Here is a 24435-nt window from a genome sequence, read left to right as displayed (position 1 = left end):
TGTATTTCTTTTCCTTAGGATATTGTTTTTCTTCCTACATTTGTTTTTGATTCTTGAGAATATTAAAATTATAACCAATTCATAAAATCTTGCTTATTTCTTTGGTGAGAACAGAAGGATTTAATCAACATTTTAAACATCTGTAAGATAATGAAAAAACAAAAATGATCAAGCTTTTTTGGAATGTCTTTTTTAATTGTGGTAGATTTTCATTATTAGGACTTTTTGTAAAGAGTTGATGCATTGGTCTGTTTTTTTTTTATGTATTAAGTAGATTTGGGAGGCTGGAAAGGGTGGCCATTTATCTTCTGTGATTTCCTCTACTCCACGTTTCTTGCGGTCCTCTCACATGGCTTCTAGTAGCCTCCTGACACCTGACAGCCATCTGTCTGGACTTCTTCAGATCTGTCAGCTGTGAGGCTGATGCTCTCAAGTGAAATCTGCCTCCTCCCGTGCTTGGTGTTCTTTGGCCTCAGACAGCCGCTTCTCTCTCCTTGGCGTGATATCAAGTGTTCTCTGGGAGCTGGACCTGCTCCTTCCGTCAGTTCACTCCTGCCCTCCTTGCCCGTGCTTCATCTCCAGGCAGCAGCTGATACTTGCGTTTCCACCGCTCTGCTCTGTCAGTTCACCTTTGCCCCTTCTTGCCCTTGCTTTATTCCGAGGCAACAGCTGGTGTTTGCATTTCGCTGTTTCTCATGGGCTTCTTTCACTCATGCAGGCCCCTTGCTAGCTTTCTCTCCCTGCCTCATTTCGTGAACAACTGACCTTCAAGGCTGTGCTCGGACATCACTTTCATAGACCTTTCACCTTCGCCTGGGTGAGGATGCCTCCTCAGTGCTCTCCTGGGCAGCACGTGATTTTTTTTTTTTTTTTTCCACTTTGTGTTCCGAATGTCTGTGTTTATGCCCATGGTTCTTATTAAGTAGTGGAGCCCTCGTGGCAGGTCGTTGGTCTACTGTTGCTGTGTGTGTATGGAGGACAGTGGTGAGTGCAGTGACATTTTCAAATGTGAAAATAATTGATTGGGGAATGTAGATGGTTAGTCAGTCACAAATCATGTTCATGCAACCCTTAATTCATAGACAGTGTAAATAAAGATAAACCACTGACTGGGCCTGGTGGTGCAAACCCACGATCCTAGGTACACTGGAGGCTAGGACAGTAATGAGGACTATGAAGAAGCAAGTGTAAGGTGTAGAGATCACAAGTTCAAGGCCTGCCTGAGCTATGATGTGAGTTCAAAGCCAGGGCTGTAGCTAGTGGTAGAGCACCTCCCAGCATGCATGAAACATGAGAGTCAATCTCCAGTACAGTATAAGAATAGAAAACAGAATAACCCATCACAGTCTGCACTCTTGGAATGGTATCTGAGAATTTTTATTCAAAATAGCCAGTTTATCACTTGGAGGATCTTACTGGGGCAGAAGGATGGGGTAGAGGTGGTTTGCTTTTTCTCTCATGAGTCCCCATCCAAGTGAGCTCTTTTCCTTTGTGTCCTCGCTGTTTCTGAGTCCCGCTCTCTCACAGGACTAGTTCTTCCTGCGCGATTCTTTCCTCTTCCTTGGTCACAATGCTTATGACTTAGCCTCTCTCTTGAGTATCAGACTTGTGTGTCCAGCTGTATATTTATATGCCCTAGATGGATACATCAAACTTAACCTGTCTCAGGTAGAAGTTATTAACCCTCTCCTCATATCTTTCAACCTCCTGGGGCATTGTCCCCATGAAGACCACTGTTGTCCTCTGCATTGCTGAGCCATAGTCCAGCCATTGTTTTGATTCTCAAAGTTCCTCAGCCCCTGCTTCTTGAGGACCCTACCTTCTTCTTCTTATATATCAGATGCACCTGCTTTGTTCCCTCTCCTCTGCCACCATCCTGTTCTGGCACAGCTTCTACTTCTTTAGAATCGCTTCTCTAAGATGCATGCCCCGTGTTCAGTGACCTTAGGGGTATTCCTAGTATGGCTTTCATGCGTGTCCAAACTTTTATCTTGTGTCTTGTCATCTACAAAGTTCACAGTCAAGAAGCAGGCAGTGAATTACATATATGTGTGTGTGTGTATGTGTATACATATCTACATGTATATGTGTATATATAAAGTAAATTTACTTCATCATGTTAGATCTAATTGATAGCTACTCTGAGGTGTTTGCACTCTGTGGGCCATGGGTCAGACATGCCTGGAAGGTTATTGTTATCAGTATCTTATTTTCAACTTCTCTTGGCAATTCTTCTTCAATTCGATCCTTGTTTTCTAGGTATTTCTGTTTTTTGAGCTCAGGCTACTCTCTCTTATTTTTTTAGATTTTATTTTCTAGTTTAAATTATGCATCCATGTGTGATCTGAGTGTGGGGTTGTGCACAGGATGCAGTGCCTATAGAGGCCCGAAGAGGGAGGTGAATCCTTGGAGCCAGAGTGACAGGTGTTGTGAGCTGCCTTGTGTGGAGTCTGGGAACCCAAATCAGATCCTCTGCAAAGGTAGTGCCTGTTGTTAACTGATGAGCCGTCTCTCCAGTTCCTCTCCTAACTCTCTTAATATGAAATCTTTTTTTAAAAAATATTTTATTCATTTGTATTTTATGCACATTGGTGTTTTGCCTGCATGTATGTCTGTGTGAGGGCAATGGATCCCCTGGAACAGGAATTACAGACAGTTGTGAACTGCCATGTGGTTGCTGGGAATTGAACCCGGGTTCTCTAGAAGAGCAGCCAGTGCTCTTAACCCCTGAGCCATCTCGCCAGCCCCCTTAATGTGAATTCTTAATTGTCTTTCAACTGTTGATTGAAATAGTATTTCCCCCAAGGCCCTTAAATGTGTCAGTTTTGTTTTGCTCTAGGATTTTTTGCTGCTGTGTTACAGCATTCTGCCATACTTGTGTCTCCGGTGGGACTATAAATTGTACAAGGGCCAGGGCAGTTTGTATCTTGTGAACAGAGAGAGGAACCTAGTGCCTAACATGGAGCTTAGAATATGGCACAAAGTCTTTCCTTTTTCTTCTTGATAATTTTTAAATTTTAAATTAAAATATAATGTACCGTTTTCCCCCTTTCTTCCTCCAACCTTTCCTTGTCCTTTCCCTCTTAACGGCTCTGATACCTCTTTCCATACTCTCTCAAATTTATGACCTCTTTTTCTTTCATTATTATTCTCTTTCTCTCTCTCATGCCCAAAGCCTGTGAGTCTTTTTAATGTTGCCTCTGTGTATGTGATTTTAGGGCTGATCGTTTATATTTGATAGCCACGTGGGGGCTCATCCCCGGAAAAGACTAATTCCCCTTCTCAGCAGTCATTAGTTGCCTGTGGAAATACGCGTCCTGAATTACCTGTTCATCTGTTTGTGTTTCTGCGGCTGGGTCTGAAAGGTCTTTCCTTTATCATAGCATCTCTCAGATCTGGGCTGCTCATGAACCCAGCATTGGTTCTAGACTGCAGCGCAGTCAGTGTTCAGATGCACTTCAGCTCCACTGAGACCTCAGGGTAGGAGGCTCCTCCTCGTGCCTTCTGTGGAAGACATCAGAAACGACTCCTGTTCCTTCAGTTTAGTTGCCTTTTGCTTTATGGGATTGGTGACCATAAAGAAAGTCAGCGCAACGCTCAGTCTTCTCTCAGGTTGTGTATTGAGTTGATGTAATCTCTATTTCTGTGCAAATGTGATAAATTAAGATTATAAAAAAAGAAAGGAAACCAGTGAAATCTGATGTAATAAGCCCATTCATTTTTGAGCAGAGCTGACTTCTTTGAAGATGAGGCAGTCGAACAGATTTTGAAGTACAATCCTTGGTGGAATGCTGCACATGCAAAAATGATGGCCTCTTTGGGAAAGAGCCAAGAACAAGGAGATGATGCTGCATTAGGTAAGAAACTCAAATGAGTTTTTCATTGTGAACATTTGTGATTTTTAAAACTCTCATTGCTGTGCCAAGCCACTGCCTTTCATGTTGTATGGCATATGATTTTAATTGCTTTTCATTGTGAAAATGGGATTTTTGGTTGCTAATTGTGCCTCATTTGTTTGCTTTTCTCTGCTGGTATTTAAACTGTAAGGTACCATAGCCTGTGCTGCATGCACAGGTTCCAGGTGTTAGTCCTGTGCTTTAAAATTCCACACTAAATCATTCAGCAGTTATTGTTTGTTGGAAAATTCTTATGAAGTAGATTTTACCTTAGACTCTGGTATCTTTTTAAGTTTTTGAATTGATTTATTTTTAGAAACAAGGATATTGACATACATTCATAGTTGAAGAATGTGCTTGAGAGGTACGACCGTGCCCCTGTGCTGAGGACACATGAGTATGAGAAGGATAGACGCAGGCTAGGCCTTTGCTCTCGTCCATGAATTGGATGTGGCCTCCTCTGTTTATTCTCAGGTAGTGGGATGAGGAAGCCAGAATAGCTGTCTTTCCATCACAGTTTCCAGAACATGGTGGAACAGTTTGTACTGGAGAATGTTGAGGGGGGGATTTCACAAGCCACAAGAGGTGCCTGTCCCATGTGAAGATAAGCATTACCAGAGTTCTTTCTTGGGTGCGCGTGTTCTCATCATTGGTCCAGCACAAGCTGCTTGTTCTAAGTCTGTAGAGTCATAATGGTTTCAGTTAGATCAGAGCAAGAGTCCTACGTTATCTGATAGATGATTTGGCTTTTTTTTTTTTTTTTTTTTTTTTTGGTTTTTCGAGACAGGGTTTCTCTGTAGCTTTGGAGCCTGTCCTGGAACTAGCTCTGTAGACCAGGCTGGTCTCAAACTCACAGAGATCCGCCTGCCTCTGCCTCCCGAGTGCTGGGATTAAAGGCGTGCGCCACCACTGCCCGGCAGATTTGGCTTTTCTTTATATACTAAAACTAAATTTTAGCATTTAATGAAAGGAGTGCATAGGTAAGAATAAATATTCTGGAGAACAGTAAATGGAATGTAAACTTTCCTGTTGTGGAATATTGGTTTAAGGGGCTTTACATTTGTTTATGCTGTGGAATATTTGTTTGATGATGCAAAGATGTGTTGGCATTCTTTTATGTTACATTTGTTTAACTCTGTAAAGCTGTGTTACTTTGCCTGCCTAAAACACCCGATTGTCTAATAAAGAACTGAACGGCCAATAGCAATGCAGGAGAAAGGATAGGCGGGGCTGCCAGGCAGAAAGAGTAAATAGGAGGAGAAAGAAATCTGGGCTTGAGAATAGGGAAAGAGGGAGGAGTAAGAAAAGGAGGAGAGGAGGATGCCAGGGGCCAGCCACCCAGCCAGCCATAGAGTAAGAAGGAAAGAAAGATATGTAGAATAAAGAAAGGTTAAAAGCTCAGAGGCAAAATGTAATTAAAGAGAAACAGGGTAATTTAAGTTAGAAAAACAGGCTAGGAATAAGCTAACCTAAGACTGTGCATTCATAGTTTAAGAATAAATCTCGGTGTATTTATTTCGGAGCTGGGTGGTGGCCCCAAAAGAGGTTTTTTTTTTTTTTTTAAAAAAAGAATCCAGCTACACTTTCCTTCTCCAGGTTTCTTCTCCTAAAAACTATTACTGTTTACAGTTTTGAGTGTATTTCACATGAATTTATTTTTGTGTTGACTGTCAAACCCACGGCCTTATATATGTTAAACACACACTTTTACCCCCAAATTGTACCCCCACCCCACCCCACCCCAAGCTGTATTCTTAGCCTGGGGTGTTTTTAAAGTACAGACCTCACAGCTGTAAGTAAATTTTTGGTAGTAAATATTTGGTTTACTGTGGTGTACACAAAAGGTGCTGTGCCTGTGGCCTTGCCATCATTGTTGCTGAGCGTCTTCCACATGGGCATGCCCAGATCATTTGCCTTTTTGTACATGGAAGCCGCCGTCGGCTGCTGTCCAGTGCTGCATGTCTCTCGGGACGGGGAGCCTTTGGGCTGTATTGCTGACAGTCATTTACTGCTCTCACTGATGGTACAGGAGCTATTTTTTACCTCAGTCCAACTGAAGTAGTTATGGGCTCTTCTGCATCAGTTCCTAAAAGCTGTCTTCAAATAGCCCAGTCAGCTGCTGTTCACTCCTTTGTTAAGTGTGTGATAGAGTGATTATTATGTAATAGGCAGTAAGAACAGTTTATTAAGTGTTTTTGTGGTTAAGCTTTGTTAGAGTTTGGTTAGTTTCTACCAGAGTGAAAAACTGCTATTGTAAGTTTAGAAACTAGACTATTGGTTCTGAGTATAGGTGTGTGTGCCATTGTCCTCAGTGTGCTCTGTGGTTGTATTTGGTCTGTGCTTATGACACCTTCAGATTCCTTCCCCAGCTAAAAGACTTGCAGATGTAGCATTGTTGACTCAATCTGGGTCATTAAGGATAAGCTAAGTAGGTCTCAAGAAGTTTGCTCCTAAAGGTCAGCTGCCCTCCCCAGTTTGGCAGTGTTGTGGTTTGAGAGGAAGCTTGTGATGGTGTCGTCGAGATTTCTCTCCACCAGAGGGAGCTAGTTGCCCTAAAAATCAGAAGGCATGCTCTTTGATTTCAGTTCTAGCTTGCTTTCCTTTAATAATGGCAGTGTGTTCTGAGGCCAGTTCTCCATGTCAGCAGTGCTTTGAGTGAGGTCCTCTGTAATTTTAACAGATTGAGCCAGTGCTCTGTCCTTTTAACCGCTGACTCCCGACCCTTTATCTGACTTGTAGTCAGATTGGTGGTTCAGGCAGTCTGCTCAGCCATTACGGTGATTCATTCTAAAAGTCACCTTTCAAAATAGCAAGGCTATATGATCTAAGGTGGAGGAACTTGAGCTGTATTGAACAGAAAGGGCCTCCTCCATTATGCCAGGTATAAGGTTAAGTATAGGCAGGACACAGCTGAATGTGAGGCTTGCACTTAACTCCCCCCTCACTGCCAGCTGAGTGACCGTGCAGCCTTGGGTTGCTGTGGAAGTCTCCCTCCTTCAGAGCTGCCGTGAGGATTGAATGAGGCTGTGTGTATGAAAGCCTCCTTGCATTGTGAGTCTTAGAGATTATTGTTAGAGAGTGAACTGAGTGGCAGGGGAGCTAGGAATTGAATGACTTCTCTGTCAAATTGCCATTTTTGTACATTCTTCAAATCTTTAATGGAAAGTTCCTTGTTAATGAGATTTTTTTCTTTCATTTTATTCTTATTCAAATATTTGAGACACCCAGAACTGGAGGAATGAACTGGCATGTCGAACTAGGGTAAAATATGGGAGAAAAGAAATAAAGCAAAGAACTAGCTTTACAGTTCTGTTTACCAAGACACATATTGCTGCTGTCTCTCGTCTCCTCCCGATTGTCTCTGCCCTTCTCTGCTGCCTTGCCTTCCTGCTTTGTGCCCCGCAGTGAGGTGCTGTCATTCAGATGGGACATTGCAGATGATAGGGATGTACCTTGGAGTCGTCCTTCATATACTATCGTGACCTTTGCTTTGAGTTCTAGATATGCTGTAGGTGGGAAACTTAGGTGCTGTCTTTGCTCGGGTGGTGACACTGGTCATATTTATTGGAGCCCAGAGTTACAGAAGGGAGTCTGACTAACATCTTCAGCTTTGTAAACATCCAGGTTTTCCTCCCCCAAAGACTCCTGAATGGCAGCGTTAAGTGCTGTGCTCCCTGGGAGCTCCGGTTTCATGAGGATGGACTCACCGCATTTCCCAAGTTGTCTTTCAGTGGTTAACGTCAGCCCAGGAGTCCTGGCACATGATTGCTTGTTATGACACCACATACCATTTACAGCCCATGAACTTCCTTGCAGGGCCGTCCTGTTTGGCACCAGTGAGCCCTTGAGTGTTTGTGGAGATAACTGGTAATGTCAGTTTTGAAAGTGGTGGAACGGCAGGGCTGCCCATTTAGCTGAGGGCTCGAGTGCAGCGCAGGTTCTTGATCTGTTTCCAGTACACGTACAATGTAACAGACAGATATGTGTTACTCAGAGGAGCCAGATTATGGATGACTGAATCGCTGATCCAGACAAGACAGGGTTGTTTGGGAGGGGGATTTAAAGAGAAAGAGAAGGTTTAAAGTAACAGAATCAGAAAGAGTTTGGGAGAAAGAGCAGATACCTCAACAACATCTTTCCATCTTCATGGGATTCCTTCATAGGACTCAAACATACCAGCAAGCTAGGTTGCTAATGTCTGTCAGAAAGTAGCCATGGGCAATTTGTTGTAATGTTTGGGCACCAGCATCTCCTCCAACACTATTGAGCTGACTTTTGGTTTACTAAAGATTATTTTTAAGAGTATTAATATCTGAAATGTTGTCAACTCTGCAGCTAAGTCATACAAATGCTTGCTTGATAGGTGTTGCTTGAGGTGGTGACCACTCAGGTGTTGGTATTTCCTGTACTGCTGCTGGGTTAGACCTGATTGGTGCTGACTACTCCAAGTACCCCTTTGGAATGTGATTTACCGTCTTGATAAATTGGGGTTCAGGAAACTCAGACTGATTGATTGAGGAAAATCCGATTGATTTCTATAATGATATCCTCATTAGTTGTATATCTGATTCTTTCGGTTGGCTCAAATATAAAATATGTTTGAACTAAGAAGGCCAAAATGGAACCTAGAAATCCTCAGAAAAAGTTGATATTTTAAGAAAAGGCTAATACAAAGGCTAGTGGCAGGTAGCATCTTTAATTCAAGAGCACAGTTAAGTAGGCTTTTCCTATGCTGTACAGTCCTTGAAAGTGATAGAGAATGTGTGGATATTCTTCCATTTGGAGTGTAACTTTGTACAGTGCTGAGGTTAACCTTTTCAGATTGTCAAACAAGTATGGCTATCGTTACTTAAGAATGGAGACACGGCCCTGTAGAAGAGTTGGCGTGTTTAAAGACAGTTCTGGGCATGCTTTCTCTGTGATTCAAGAGTTATGTGGAAGCTGAGGTCTTTATTAGTCAGCCAGGGTATAAAGGCTTTCTCTAGTGAGATAATATTACTGTGAACACCTGGCACTTTCCTATTAGCTAAATTAATGACTGTCGGAAAAACTGTGCTTAAGGGAATCCTGTCTCAAATCTTCTTGCTAAGTACAAGGGTCTTAAAGACTTTGTCAAGTGTACTTTCTTCATGTATTGAGTTTGTTTCTTCATGTAGCTTCTTTAAGCTGAATCTTTCAACATGAACTGAGTACTTCCATTTAAATAAAGGCATCTTTAGATGAGCCCTTCAGTGAGGCAAACAACATTCAGTTATCTGTCTTAACTATTTTTAAACATTTTTCTCTAAAGAATGTTTTACCTGTCACATACCTATGTTTCATTCTTTTTGAAATACATATTCTTTAACTATAATGGCCAACAGATTAAATGAGTTATTAAAATCATTTGTCATTTATAGAAGCCGTGCCTGTATAAGTGCATATCTTCCTTCATTTTTGCATAGATTTGCTAACATGGTTGAAAAAAAATAATTGAAGATATTTCAGAATCTATTTTTGTGCACTAAGTACATTTTAACGAGTAAAAGAAGTATAGTTTCTAGCAATTTCAGTGTGTTTAGATTTTTTTTCTTTTTGGTTGGCAAATTTTTAAACAAGTAAAAAAAGTCATGTTAAACTTAAGCTCATACAAGAAGGTGAGTTTGGAAAATTATATATGAAAAGGGCTATGGTAATCATGTCTCTGTTACTATAACAAAATAATAGCGCTAACTACAAAAGAGGACATGATGGTTTGGCCTTGTGCTTTTGGGCCCGTGATAGATCAGAAAATTATAGCTGAAGCTCATGGTGAGAGATTGGAAGAGGCTGGATTCTTACTATCCTTCTTAGGCTTGTTCCTTGTGATCTTTGTCGTCTCATTTGGCTCTGCCTTAAAGATTCTACTATATCAATTCCCACCATAGGTTAGATAACAGAACCTTTATTTACCTTGTGTGGCTTTTGGGGACACTTATCCAAACTAATGCAAGGGCTTATATCATTTTATATGAATTTTGTCAAATTGTGAATAGGGGGACAGTCTTGTCTGTCTATCAGGAGAATGATTAAAGAATATTAAAAGGCAGTTTAATAATTGTTGATCTCTGGATAAGGTAGCGGCTTTTCATGACTCTTCTTTCCTAAGAGGCCTCCTTGAGTCACAGCCGAGCACATCTCACTCTGCTAGGAGCTGGGTTTCCTTTCTTTACTTGCGGCTGGATGTGACCACGTGCTTGAGTACTGACTGGAGGGACATGATGGGTAGTGCTCTGTGTACTTTCTGGGTCCCTTCTTTAGAAAGAAGGTGCTTTCCATCCTCCTCCTACTTTCTGCTTTCTCATCGTTTAGGAAATGATACAAGCCTAGAGCAGCTATCTTGAATGTATGTAGAAAGAAGTCATAAACCAGGGAAGCCAATGCCCACCAGGCCCTAGTCCCTTCCCAGGGTAGTGGAGCGAGGGAAGCTTGTTTTCCCTAAGCTATTGTTCGTCTGCTACTGGCGGCTCTTCGTCACAGCAGTTTAGCCAGTCTTATATGTTGCAAGTTATTCTGACATAATTTTTTTTGTAATTTTCTTCCTTTGTTTTAAAGATTTTTTTAAAATTTATTATGTATATAGTGTTTTGCCTGCATATATAACTGCATACTAGAAGAGGGCACCAGATCTCATAGGTGGATATGAGCCACCATGTGGATGCTGGGAATTGAACTCAGGACCTCTGGAAGAGCAACCAATGCTCTTAACCTCTGAACTATATCCCCTTAACTCTCTGACCTAACTTTTATATGAAGCATGAGAAGTGGAAGCAGGGCTCCTCTGCTAGTGGGATTTAAAAGTGAATGATAGGAAATGGTTTAAAAAATACTAATTTGAAAGATGCGAGATCAGTTGCACTTTTATTTGGGGATAGCCATACTTGGCAGTGCCATCCATGCCATGCTAACTTTGGCAGCTTGAAGGATGGAAGAGTAAGGGGATCATGGATTCTTCATGTGATTTTAGAGAAGCATTGAGACCAGGCAGCATGTGTCAGGGGAGTCCCTGCTGTGAAAGGACATTGTGTGAATCTGTGAAATTGATGCCTAGGTTGTAACCGAGACTCCAGGATGTTAAGAGGTGCCAGCCTTGACTCCCTACCATGGAGAGTGTCGTACCAGGCGTGAAACTAGGCTCTGGTGGTTTGAATGAGAGTAACCGGCATAGGCTCATGTGTTTGAATACTTGGTCCCCAGTTGCTACAGTTGTTTGGGAAGGTTTAGAAGGTACAAGGGAGGAGGTGTGTCATTAGGAGTGGACTTTGGAGTTTCAAAAGATTCACATCATTCCCAGGTAGCTCTTTCTGCCTCCTCCTTACAGATCAAGTTGTGAGCTCTCAGCTGTTTCTGTTGCCACGTCTTTTCTTCACCATCGTTGACTCTAACCCTCTGAAACCATAAGCTCATTAAATGCTTTTGTTTCGTTTTGTTTTGGTTTGGTTTGGTTTTTCAAGACCGGGTTTCTCTGAAGCTTTGGAGCCTGTCCTGAAACTACCTAGGGGTAGGCTTTTAAATTGTATAACCTTATTCCACTTTTAGTTGTCTCTCTTTGCTTTTGGTGCTTGTGGTTGATATATGAGCTCTCATTGTCCTGTTCTATTGCTGTGCTTGCCCCCACTTGCTGCCATACGTCCGCCTCCCTGCCATGATTGACTCTTACCCTCTAGAACCATAAGCCGAATAAACTCTTCCGTCTGTCAGCCACTTCTGGTTGTGATAGTTTGTGATAGCAACAAAAAAAGTAACTAATAAAGCCAGTTTTGCTTACAAGAACTAGAACTGAATGAACAGTTTGTGGTTTTGGCGGTTATTCTTTCTGATCATGCTTTTGACTCTGTATAGTATTGAGGACTAACAGTGTTAGTGTGAGAGAGAATAGAAAATATGTTGCATGACCATTGTGTAACTGTAGAATGATTTTATGACGGGGCTGTACTTGCCATGCTCGTGGAAGCTACTGAATTTGGATCCCTGCACCAACATACAATGCTGGGTGAGTGTGGTAATCTATTTACAATCCTAGAAATAGAGACGGGATCCCAGAGCAAGCTGACTAGCTAGACTAGCAGAATTGGTAAGCTCCAGGCTCAGCAAAAGGAAAGTATGGAGGGAAATGCCTGATGCCAACCATGTGGCCTCCACGTGCCTGCACACACATACAAACACATATTTCCACATACCATAAAATAGACACATGCATACAGAGTTTTTTTTTAAAGACTTGATATTAAGAGATACATAGTAGATTACTTAAATTGTAGGCATCAAAGGAAACTAAGAAACTGAAATCTCATATTTGCTTGTCTTCATGTAAATAAAGCATTTTGTTGTGTCATTAACATTTAAGCATTTCAGTGTGTTTGTTTTAGAATATGTAGTCAATATTTAGTAAAAGTGACTGATATAAAAAGTGATATATTTTTTCTCTTTTATCATGAAATATTTAATGATGGAAATTGGGGAAAATACTGCATTTGCAACAGCTGACAAAAACCAAAAGTACTTTGAAGTAACAAAAGCAGCAATTCTGTCTGACAAAGTTGGTGGTTCAGTGTAGTGGGATTCACTGTTCATTTGGAATAAAGTGAAGTCTTGAAACATGAAAAGCTAGCTTCCACATAGATTTTATTATTCCATTAGATATTACTGTTGTTATTATTATTTTTTTTTTGTTTGTTTTTTCGAGACAGGGTTTCTCTGTGGTTTTGGAGCCTGTCCTGGCACTAGCTCTTGTAGACCAGGCTGGTCTCAAACTCACAGAGATCCGCCTGTCTCTGCCTCCCGAGTGCTGGGATTAAAGGCGTGCGCCACCACCGCCCGGCTTTTTTACGGTTTTTAAAATGTGTATCAATGCTTTGTATGCATGTATATCCATGTACTACATGTATTCCTGGTGCCTGCAAGAGGTCAGAAGAGAGCATCAGATCCCCTGGAATGGGAGTTACAGATTGTTTTGAACTGTCATGCGGGTGCTGGGACTGAAACCTGGGTCCTCTGGAAGAGCAGCTAGTGCTTTAAACCACTGAGCTATCTCTCCAGCCCCAAGTGAGACAACCTTAAAGAGATTCATATATGATTTAGGAGTTGGAAAAAACATTAACCAAGGCTCTAAATCCAGAATCAATCTGTCTTTCTTTTCTTTTCTTTTCTTTTCTTTTCTTTTCTTTTCTTTTCTTTTCTTTTCTTTTCTTTCTTGACTGTTGGAATTATATTGAAAACAGTTTCTGAGGCAAAAGGTATCCCAAACTCAGCAGATTTGGAATTTGGTTGGGATTTATATTTAATATGTTTAATTTATTGCTTGTGTGTGTATGTGTGTGATGTGTGATGTGTGTGGGTCTATATATTCCATGGCTCATGAATGGAGGTTAGAGAACAACTTTGTGGAGTTGATTTTTTTCCCTTCCCCCTTTATTGAGTTCTTGGGAAGAAATTTGGGTTGTCCTTGACCATGATTGGCATGTGTTTTACCCAATGAGCTATCTTGCTGACCCAAGGATTTATATTTATAATTCACAAAAAGTTTATAAAAAATTTGACAGGCCAAACTGTTCAATAGGAAAAATTGGACAGAACACAGTTTGATGGGCAGTTCACAGAGCAAACCCAGTTTTCCCACACAACTAGGAAATAATGCCATCTGTTCAGCACAGTGGCACTAACTGAAGTACCCGTCCATTAGTGAGTCACAGTTAAGTTTCTTGCTGTAGAACAGCTTATCGCTATACTGTGTTCTCGCTGTCTCCATATATTAGAGTCCAGGTCTGGCTCTGATTCGTCCTCTGCTTGGGGCCTTGCAAGACTGTGGTAGCTCAGGTATGACTAGCCTGTGGGATGAGAGCTATGAGTACAGCCCAACATGAAATCATAAACTTGCATAAAATATTATGAAACCTTTTAATGCTCTTTTTTTGTGACTAGATTGTGTGGTTCTTTGGACGTGGTTATCATGACATGGTAGTATCTTTTCATGAGGTTAAAAGGTTGGACGTAGGATGTGGGATTCCCCTCTGTATGCTGTGAATACCATTGGTTAATGAATAAAGCTACTTTGGCCTGTTGTAGCACAGAATAGGGCAGGGCGGGAATTCTAAGCAGATAGAGGAGGGAAGAGTAGCTGCCAAAAGACAAAGATGCTCGCTAGAGCGGAACTTTGCCCGTAGGCCACGACCTCGTAGTGATGCATGGATTAATAGAGATGGGTTAATTTAAGTTGTAAGAGCTAGCTAGAAATGTGCATAAGCTAATAGGCCAAGCAGTGTTTTAATTAGTACAGTTTCTGTGTAATTCTTTTCGGGTCTGGGTGGCCAGAAACGAACAAGCAGTCTCAGTCTATAGACATACTTATTAGCCAGTTATGCCCATCTCTTTTGAAAAGTAGGTATTGGTTGTTGCATTCTTTTCTCTAGGCTCATATTATTGTTGACAGAATTCTCTTCCTTCAATCTGCAAAGCTTTGGCCCCGTTTTCTTGCCAGCTTTTAAATGGGGCAATCTTCAGATTGTGGAGGTTCCAGAAGTACCTGCCACATAGCCTTTTCACAGGCCATCTCACCCCAGGAGTATCCTGGCTCTACTCCAACAGTAATGGAATGTGAACATGGCAATGACTGTCCCGTCATCTTTCTCACATTCTGTTGGACAGAACCAAGTGACAAGATCTTGTCCACAAAGGGAGTGATGCCACTGTAGTGGGAGCGGCAGGGCCTGCTTTTCGTCCCACCTGGCTCCCACATGGCTAGCTTTACACCAGAAATAACAACACACAAATTATATTCTTTTAAACACTGCTTGGCCCACTAGCTCTAGCCTCTTACGGGCTAATTCTCATATTTTGTCTAACCCATTTCTAATAATCTGCATAGCACCACTAGGTGCGTTTACCGGGAAGATTCTAGCCTGTGTCCATCCTGGGTCAGAGCTTCATCGCGTGTGCCTCAGAGAGCAGAGCTATTGCGTCTGCCTGGGAGAGGGGAGCATGGCGTCTCTGAGCCCACTTCCTCTTCCTCCCAGCATTCTGTTCTGTTTACTCCACCCACCTATGTTCTAACCAGTAAAATGGGCCAAGGCAGTTTCTTTATTAGCCAATGACCTTCCTCTATCATGCCACTCTTTGTGGGTCATCTCGGAATTCTCCATACCACAGTCACTTAAATCCATTAAACTGGAAAGAAATGGGAAAAGTGCTGCTAAGTTTGTTACCAGGCAGGGTGAGAAGTATGTCCAGGGAGGTGTCCTGGTAGTTTTATGTCAGCCTGACACAATCTAGAGTCATTTTGAAAGATGGAGCCTCAAATGACAAAAAGACCCCACTATTGGTCAGTATCTGTGTCAGACAGCTCATAATTGTCTTTAATGACTGTTCCTGAGGGTATGATATCTCTAGCCTCCTGCATACCCACAGACACACACACACAATTTAAAATAATAAGAATAAAACTCTAGGAAAAAGATTTGTGAAGTCAGAAACTACTATTGAAATGTAGAAGGAAAGGTCTGGAAGGTTTGAACAGATGCATAACTCTTAATAAAGCTTGAAAAGCCTCCTTTAAGAAATCGCCTTATATGTAGAGTTATGGATAAATAACTTTGATTTTGCTTTCTATATTCGGAGTTCCAGTTTTGGCAAATCTTCTGCACTGGGTGTTTTATGAACCTGAATGGCACATTTAATTTTCAAAGCTGTGTTTTCTTTTAGTGTCTTTTTCAGATGAGGAAAAATATCAGCTACGAAAATTTGTAAATAAGTCTTACCTGCTGGACAAGACAGCTCACCGTCAAGTGTACTACAGTTTAGTTGACATCCTTCTGGCCTATTGCTATGAAGTACGTGTCACTGAAGGAGATCACAATGTAAGTCTGTGTGTTTGTCATTGTGGTAGACCACTGTGTTAGCTCAGGGGAGCTAGGGCTTAGCTACCTGTTGAGAGCAGAGCCTGTTGTGATAGATTACTTAGGGGCTGTCCCAGCAGAAGTAATTGTGGTCTTGTCTCTTCTCTCTTGGCAGTAGATCTTCTACTAGATAGATAGCAGAGCAGAGAAGTATAAGGAAATAAGCCAAGGGAGAAAGGAAGGCCGTGTCATTTGACACTAGAGAGTAGCAAAAGAGCCAACTACCACACTTGTGTTTTTCTCCAAGCTTCATCTATCACATGCAGAGTAAAGCCTTTTGCAGAAAAGAATCTTAGTATACAGTGTGTACTTTAAAAGATTTGTATGTCAGTCCCATTTTTTCAAATCTTGAATCACATTTCTTTTTGTTATTTAATAGAATCGTCTCAGGCCGAGGCAAGAGGTTTGAGAGATCAAAGCCAGCCTGAGCTGTAAATGGAGACCCCGCTCTGACCTTTTGTTCATCTTCTTATTGTATACTAAAGAAACCATGTGTCATGTCATTATTTTATTTTTTATTTATTTTTTTAACTTTATTTTATGTGCAATGGTGTGAAGGTGTCAGATCACCCAGGGACTGGATTTACACACACTTATGAGCTGCCATGTAGGGTGCTGGGAATTGAACTCGGGTCTCTGGAAGAGCAGTCAGTGCTCATAACCACTGAGCCATCTTTCCAGCCCCATGTCATTATTTTAAAGACTGCATGTTCAATCACCAGTGCATCCAGTCTTTGAATTAATGAAAAGGTAAATGCTGGAAAACCAAAATCTTTCTAGGTAGTGTGGCCTCACTATTTATAATTACTTGTGCTTAGAATTTTGGCCTTATCATATGTTTTCCTTTTTCTTTTTGATTATGCAGATAATTTATATCATTAGATTTCCCATAATTCCAGTAGTTAGTAATAACAACAGTTACAAGATGATTTGTCTGGTTTTCTTTCACTGTGCATGTGTGTGTGTGTGCGCATACACGTATACACTGTGATTTAATTTACCTCACACAGCATCCTACTGTCAATAGTAGTTGGAGATGCCATTTTTTTGTTGTCATGATTCTGAAAATTTCTGAAGTGACTTTTGCAGTCTGCATGTCATCTAAGTGAATAATCTTGGGGTTATCAAGAATGTAATTATCTGAAAATACTTTATTTTCAAGTCTTTTTAAAATTAATTTATTTTCATTTTCTGTGTATTACTGTTTTGCCATGGGCCTTGGGTCCCCTGGAACTAGAATTACAGACTGTTGTGAGCTGCCATATGGGTGCTGGGAGTTGAACCCAGGTCCTCTTGAAGAGCAGCCAGCGCTCTTAACCACTAGCCATCTCTCCAGCCCCTCAAGTCATTTTTAAAGACGTTCTAAGTGGATAAAATGTTTACTTAGTCAAAAAAATAAAGGCTTATCATTTTATATTATTGAGTCCTTTAAATTTTTTGAAAGATTTTAAATTTTGTGTTTTTGAGGTTTTGCCTGCACATATGTATGTTGCACCATGTTTGTGCCTGTGGCGGTCAGAAAGGGGCATTAGATACCCTGGAACTGGAGTTCTGAGTGGTTGTGCGCCGCCATGTGGGAGCTGTGAAATGAACCCAGGTCCTGTACAAGAGCAGCTAGTACTCTGGACTACCGAGCCCTTTCTCTAGCCCCACATACTAAATCTCGATGAGAGAAAGTGTTATACTTGATAAAATTTGCCAATTTTTCTTTTATTTGCATGTTTAAAATCATGAAGTCTTGCAACTTTGCAAGGCTTTAGACTACTGTTAATCTCACATGCATTTTCTGAAAGGCAGTTTCTATGGGGTTTTCAGGTGCCCAGCAGCAGTTCAACAGCGAATGATTTAGTGGAGAAAGAAACGGCAAACATTTTGCTTCAGTTTTGTTTGTATGCCCCTGCTTATTTGTTTGTACCTTCTGATGCTCTCATTAGTGAAGTGATTAATTCCACAAAATTCCAAGCACGGTGAACAGAGACATCTTCTATTAGTCTCTGCATCAATACAGTTATTTTTCTTCATTCATAAATATATCATTTTTGCATGTACAAGTTCCAGTGAATATATTTGTTTCATTTTCAAATGACTTTTGATGGTGACACTGCTTTCTTCAACACAAAGGTCGAGTCTGCGTGGACTATCAGAAAGCTGAGCCCAACTCTCTGCTGGTTTGAGGTATGAGTTCTACTTGAAATTGTTTACACTTTTGTTGTTTATAAAGTTATTTTTTTTCTGTTGTTCATTTTGGTTAGTTCAAGCAATTTTTTGTTGTTTAAATTTTTTCTTAATATTTTTAAATTGGGAGCTTTATTGTACTTTAAAAAAAATAAACTTGTTACCGGACAGTGGTGGCGCATGCCTTTAATCCCAGCACTTGGGAGGCAGAGGCAGGCGGATCTCTGTGAGTTTGAGGCCAGCGTGCTCTACAAGAACTAGTTCCAGTACAGGCTCCAAAGCTACAGAGAAACCCTGTCTAGAAAAACCAAAAATAAATAAGTAAATGAAATAAAACAAGAATAAACTTGTTGGAATAGTCAATCAGGAAGCATTTAGAAATTGTGGAGGGAAATAATATGTGGAGGACACTGAGGATACTGTGGGTTGTTGAGAAAATGTGGACAGAACTGCAGGTATGTTAGTAAAATGGGACACAGAGTTCAAAAATAGGTAACAAACCCAGGTGATAATGGACTACCAGAGTCACGTGCCGTGTTTTATATCTCTTATTTATCTTGTTCTTCAGTAACAACACTTATTGAACAACACTCAGTAAGGTGAGTGTTGCTGAATTTACATGTAAAGAAACTTAGATCATACAGTTTAAAACAAATTGTTCTGCATCCTATTATTTTATGGTTAGAGCTGCTGACCTCTTTTTAAAAACATTAAAATTGGGGGCTGGAGAGATGGCTCAGAGGCTAAGAGCACTGACTACTTACTCTTCCAGAGATCCTGAGTTCAATTTCCAGCCACCGCATGGTGGCTCACAACCATCTGCAGTGAGATCTGGTGCCCTCCTCTGGTGTACAAGCATACATCCAGGCAAAACCCTGTACACATAATAAATAAAGAAAGAGATCTTTAAAATCATTAAGATTTTATTTGTCACTATCACTGTTTTGCAGGGCACTTATCATGGCATGTGAAGGTCAGGGGACAACTCTGTGGAATCAGTTCTTACCATCCACCTTTATGTGGGTTCCATGGATTGAACTCAGGTTTACCTCTACCCGTGGAGTCTTCCCACTGGCCTGCTATCCTCTTTTAGTGTGACGATAGTTGGTTTTGTTTCTATTTTCTAAAAATTTTTCTACAGTTTTCATAACATTTATTAAAAAATAGTTATCTTTTACATTTCTGAGTTTGGAATAATTTGTCTAACATCAAAGTCGTACCATCAGTTCAGATAATGCAGACTTTAAGTTGTATAGTGGAGGTTGCTTCATATATTACTTCCTTCTGTGACGAGGTAAGAGTCAGTTGCATCACTGAGACAGGTGCCATACGAGACTGTTACTGTTCCAGTAGTAAGAGTGGACCGGCAGCATTGCCAGCCATCTCAGCTGATAGTTCCTTATCAAGTGAGGAAGCCTGTCCCTGTCCCCACTTTACCATCAAGTCCAAATCCATGTCTGGATTCCTGTCCCAATTAAGACTCTAAAATGTCCCTGATGCACGTATGGGCTTTAATCCACACGTGTGATCTGTTGATGCAGCGTGAGGAAGAGTGAGTCTGTGACCAAGTGAGGTATACAAGAAGAATCTCACTTGTGCCAGTGATCAGGGGTTCAGAGTTTAATTGGGATTGTTCCTTTTTCACTGTGTGACTTTTGTTGTGTATGTGTGTTATGGAAATTACTTATTGATATGACTCTTCATAGACTTGGACAGACGTTCCTGAAATCCTGGTGTCTTTTGGAAGGAGAGTTTTGTGCTATCCACTTTATCGTCATTTCAAGCTGGTGATGAAAGCCTACAGAGACACCATAAAGATACTGCAGCTAGGTATGGTAGGCTTGCATGTCTGGGCATGAGAAGTAAAGTTTTAATATGTGGAGATGTACTCATGACTTTTACTCTTTTCTGTGCATAATAAGTAACAAAAGTAATCAAATCCACTCCCAGGATATAAAAGATAATGTTACTCTACAGAGATAAACAGCCATGCTTACTTTTTTTTATTATTATTAATTTCCAAGACAGGGTTTCTCTGTAACTTTGGAACCTGTCCTGGAACTATCCAGGCTGGCTTTGAACTCACAGAGATCCACCTGCCTCTGCCTTCCGAGTGTTGTGATTAAAGGTGTGCACCACCACTGCCCGGCCATGCTTCCCTTTTCTGAGAAGGGGGAATAAATAGACACAGACATCAGCATTCCAGATCATGCCACACTGAAGATAGATTGTGTTTTCAGTGTTTCTTGGATTCCTGTAACTTTCTAGGCACCGGGGTGGGACTGAGGGTCCAGTAATGACATGTGATAAATTCTCTCCTCATTGAGCTTTACAGCGTTGTCAGAGACTGATAAATAAACCAGCAGCTCCAGTCCAGAGCCACAGCTGCTCTGACCGAGAAGTAGAGTGATTGTTTAGGCAGGCACTTGTCACCTGTACTTGAGAAAGCAGGGAGGACTTTAAAGGAAAAGCATCAATACTCAGAAGACTCTGGATTGATGCTAAATTTAGTGTAAAAAGTCAAGTAATTTCTGGCTGTAAGAATATGGAAAATTCCAGGCTTCAAAACAGATTCCAAAGCGCCCATACCAACAGCATTAGAAAGGATTAATTTCCAAGGTAATGATTTTGAAGGGAGCATCATCTGTTTGTGTAGATTAGTTCTGGTACATTCATTTAAAGTCACTTTCCGGACTTCTTGGTCTTTCTTTTTTGTCCTGCCCCTGTGCGGGGCTTGTCTTTCCTTTGCCATTTTAAGGGTGTTACTGGTTTAGTTTTCAGGCTCACATAAGAAGGGAAGTCCTTCCTCCTGTCCATGAGAAGGGAAGCTTGTCATCCCCCATGTTCAGGTGACTTCATTGGATTGCCAGGGAAAATCCCATCTTCGTTGTTTTGTCCAAGGGACACCTAGCTTTGTTGTCCTCAGTGTTCCCTCTGTTCTCTGGGGGAGGCACACCTGAAGTAGGTTATAATTGTGAAAATGACTCGAATCATGGTTAACTGAAAGATGCCTTTTCATTCACGGATAGATTTAGACTAGCAGTATTTTACTTTGAAGGATTGTTGTTTAGGATACATGAGTGAGTATTGTTGAGAAATCTGTCTCCTTTAACTGTGGGAAACAAACTGCCTTTTTTGGTATGTTATTTTTCTGTTGCTTTCCATCCAAGGTACTTCTTGAATCTCTAAAATTACCTTGAGAAATCAATCTACTCTAAATGACTAATTGTCAAGCTGGAACTATACATCACAATTACTTGCTTTTTTGTTGTCTTGCAAGATTTTCTGAGCATTGTTCATAGATTTAAGCTTGGAGGCTCTTGTGTTATGGCTTCCAGGAGGAAGCCAGCAAAACTGTAGCAAGCTCTTGGTGCATGTTCTCATACACATCCACTTTCGCTCTCACTCATGTAAACCATTACTTCTCTCTTCTTATTCTGGGAAGTAATCTGGCACTCTGGAGTTTTATTTGAAAAGTAATCAGTTCTGTGATTGCATAACCCAAAATAAATTTGATTGCCTTGACTTACAGTCTAATCAATTATTCAAACAGTTTTAGTAGGTTAGAGCTGAAATTGAGACTTTAACTTTTCATCATTATCACTCACAAAAAAATAGTCTTATCAGCTATATTTTGTTGGCAGCAGACTTGAAATAACACACTAGAGCCCCTGTTGAAATGAATGTGAGCCGACTAAGCCACAGTGCTGGGCTCTGAAACTGGCTTAAGTTGTGCTTAGTGTGGAAGCAGAGCTCTGGGTTGTCCTGAGCCTGTGCCATTGGATGTGAGGGTGAGAAGCTCTGAATGAGGTTGTGACCTGTGCATGTTCAGATGGATGGCACAGGAATGCCATTGTTATCACTGAGGAATCTCATTTTTTTTTTTTGGACACTTCATAAGTTAAGTGGAAATAGCACCAGCTTGGCATTTGGTGTTTTCCAAGAATAAATTTGTATCTACTTAAAATTCAGAACACAGCCCTAGCAGTCACACTTTTATTGTAAAGGTCAGGTAGTGCTTGCATAGTTGAAAGTAATGAATGACTCTTTCCCACAAAGAAATACTGATCTCAGATGGATGAGTTTCCAGAACTAACGTGGGAATGCTTCAGAAGCCACAGAGAATAGCTCGTGATAACTAAAGTGAGAGTTTTCAAAGAGCCATGAATTTGCTTTATCTGACTTTACAACATCCTTTACCAGGATGCTTTACTGGGCCTTGAGCATCTTTAAGTTTCCTGCATCCTTACCTCTTCCCATCTTACAGAAGGCCCTGCTTATCTGTCTCTTTTGTTGTATATTAAATCCAAACTTCCACAGGATGGGAACTGACCTTGCCCTGGTCAGCACTGTTTTAGTGCTTTACCCATATGGTTGGCTTTTCTCCCTCTTCGTTCCTTCTGCAGCACAAAACTCCCCCTTGTAGCCAGGCGGTGGTGGCACACACCTTTAATCCCAGTACTTGGGAGGCAGAGGCAGGTGGATCTCTACAAGTTTGAGGCCAGCCTGGTCTACCGAGCGAGTTCTAGGACAGGCTGCAAAGCTAGGCAGAGAAACCCTGTCTCGAAAAATCAAAAACCAAAACAAAACATCCCCCTTGTATCCTCTGTTCCTGACTCCTGGGCAAATGTCACTGCCCCCTGCTGGCTGATTTTTCTTTTTTTTTAAGCATGAATAGAACCCATCCTAGAGCCATTCTTTAATCGTTTTCAGTCATTTGGAAATGAAAATAGTTGAAAAAAAAAACTAGCTTCCGGTCTACCTTAGATTTATTCTACTAGAAGCTACAAGCCGTATCATCCATTACTTGATCATACATTGTATACATCTTGAATATTTGGATTCGTGTCTCTGCCTATAAACACTATAAGGTTTTTCTCACTCTGCGGTTGGAGGGCAGCAAGCAAGTTCCACCTTTGAGCTCATTCTGTGTCCCCATTGCCGTGGATGGAAAGCACACGTGGCTTCTATAATATATATCCTATAGGTTTTTCTGACACTTAAGATTCTATACATGATTTCTCGCTAGTCCTAGTTACAAGATGGGTCTAATTTCAGGACTTGAGTTTTAACTTCGTACTTGTAAAGAGGAAACCTTGACTTGTCTGGCTTGTGCCTTCCTCAGATTGTGTAGCCAGTAGAGAGTAGGAAGGAGCCTCTCCCTTTGTTTAATGGGCAAATCCCATCTCTAATGGCTAAGTTACCATACTGACATTGCTGCCATGGGAAGTACCGGTTGCTTCCAATAGAATAGCCCTTGCTGCTCAGCTACCACAGTTGCTCTTCCCTGCTTTCTGATGGGGGCAGGTGCGAGTTCTTGGTCTGTTCCTGTTTTCAGGGAAAGGAGGTTGAACTCTCTGTGGGCTTTTTTCAAGTAGGCTTTGGCCCATTTTGTCCTGTGTGAGCTGTGGACATGGTAATCACACCCTAGTTGACATGAAGTTGCTATTTTCTGTGTTAGCTCCAGGCTCCCTTCTTCTGATGCCTTCTTATCCCAGTTCACGGCTAGTGCCATCTAGAAAAGCAGGAATGCTGCCACATGTGTGCAGAGGAAAAGCAGCCTCTAAAAAATTAAGGGAATGGCCAGCCAGGGTAGATGACACAGCCTGAACTTGACTCCATGTCTGTCTAACTCAGAGTCTGGGCCCTCCTGACTATTGGATTCATTATAAATGGAGTCTGGCGTTAGCCTCATAATAACCTGCACTGATTGTGAGAAAGCCAGTGTTGTTGCAGTGAGGGGCTAGGTTTCAGGGTGCTCCTGAAACACATTTGCTGCCGGGGCAATGAGTGTATGGGGTTCATGATATGGCCGTTTTGTGTGTTACGATTTTTTTTTTTTAAATAAAAAGTTGTTTGTTTTTTCTAAGTCTGGACTCTTAACCACTTTATTATGTTTTCTAGTTCGATTTAGTCATTATTTTGTTTGGGCAGCTGTATGAGAAATTTTGGTTATAAACACATATAAAATTAGAGTTTAGAGGAGCTGGGGTGTGGCTGGGGTGTAGCTCAGTAAGGAGGCTTGCCTTCTCTGTGCAGTGTTCAGTGTTCTAGGTTCTGTTCCTAGTACCCAGAGAAGAGGTAAGAAAAATCTGTCTGTCTGGTTTCTAAGGCTACAGAAACCTATGCTTCTGTAAATACTTGAAGTCTGATGAATGCCAGGCAGTCTGCAGCCCAAGAACCCTCCTTCCTGGGTTGAAGGCAGTTTCACATGAGATGAGTAGCAGCCCGTCCATAGAGGTTACTAACAGAGCTCAGTAATAACAGACTTCTCAGAATTACTGCTTTACAGTCCTCTTCTGTAGACACAGTGACATGATCAGAAGAAAGCAATTGCCAGGGCACCAAGTACAGGCCTTTGGACTGACATGATTTTCATTTGTAAGAGATGTAGGTGATTATAAATTGAGGCATCTGTGGCAAGTGTATTATATGAACTTAGAATTCTGATGAAA

At 41.2% G+C, this 24435-nt stretch overlaps 1 protein-coding gene across 1 annotated transcript in view; it reads left to right on the top strand.

Moving 5' to 3' along the window:
* Positions 1-24435, top strand: part of Shq1 (SHQ1, H/ACA ribonucleoprotein assembly factor) — a 107486-nt gene that overhangs the window by 19343 nt on the left and 63708 nt on the right. The window contains exons 6-9 of the mRNA XM_050149341.1: positions 3730-3857; positions 15612-15766; positions 17927-17980; positions 19687-19810. Coding sequence (XP_050005298.1) covers positions 3730-3857; positions 15612-15766; positions 17927-17980; positions 19687-19810 — 461 coding nt within the window. The remainder of the gene's footprint in view (positions 1-3729; positions 3858-15611; positions 15767-17926; positions 17981-19686; positions 19811-24435) is intronic.

The sequence above is a fragment of the Alexandromys fortis genome, unplaced genomic scaffold (assembly GCF_014885135.2).
Source record: "Alexandromys fortis isolate MF-2015 unplaced genomic scaffold, M_Fortis_MF-2015_v1.1 scaffold_48, whole genome shotgun sequence".
In the NCBI taxonomy this organism is placed as follows: Eukaryota; Metazoa; Chordata; class Mammalia; order Rodentia; family Cricetidae; genus Alexandromys; species Alexandromys fortis.
Note: the sequence above shows the minus strand (reverse complement) of the source record. Positions and strands in the feature narration are given on the sequence as shown.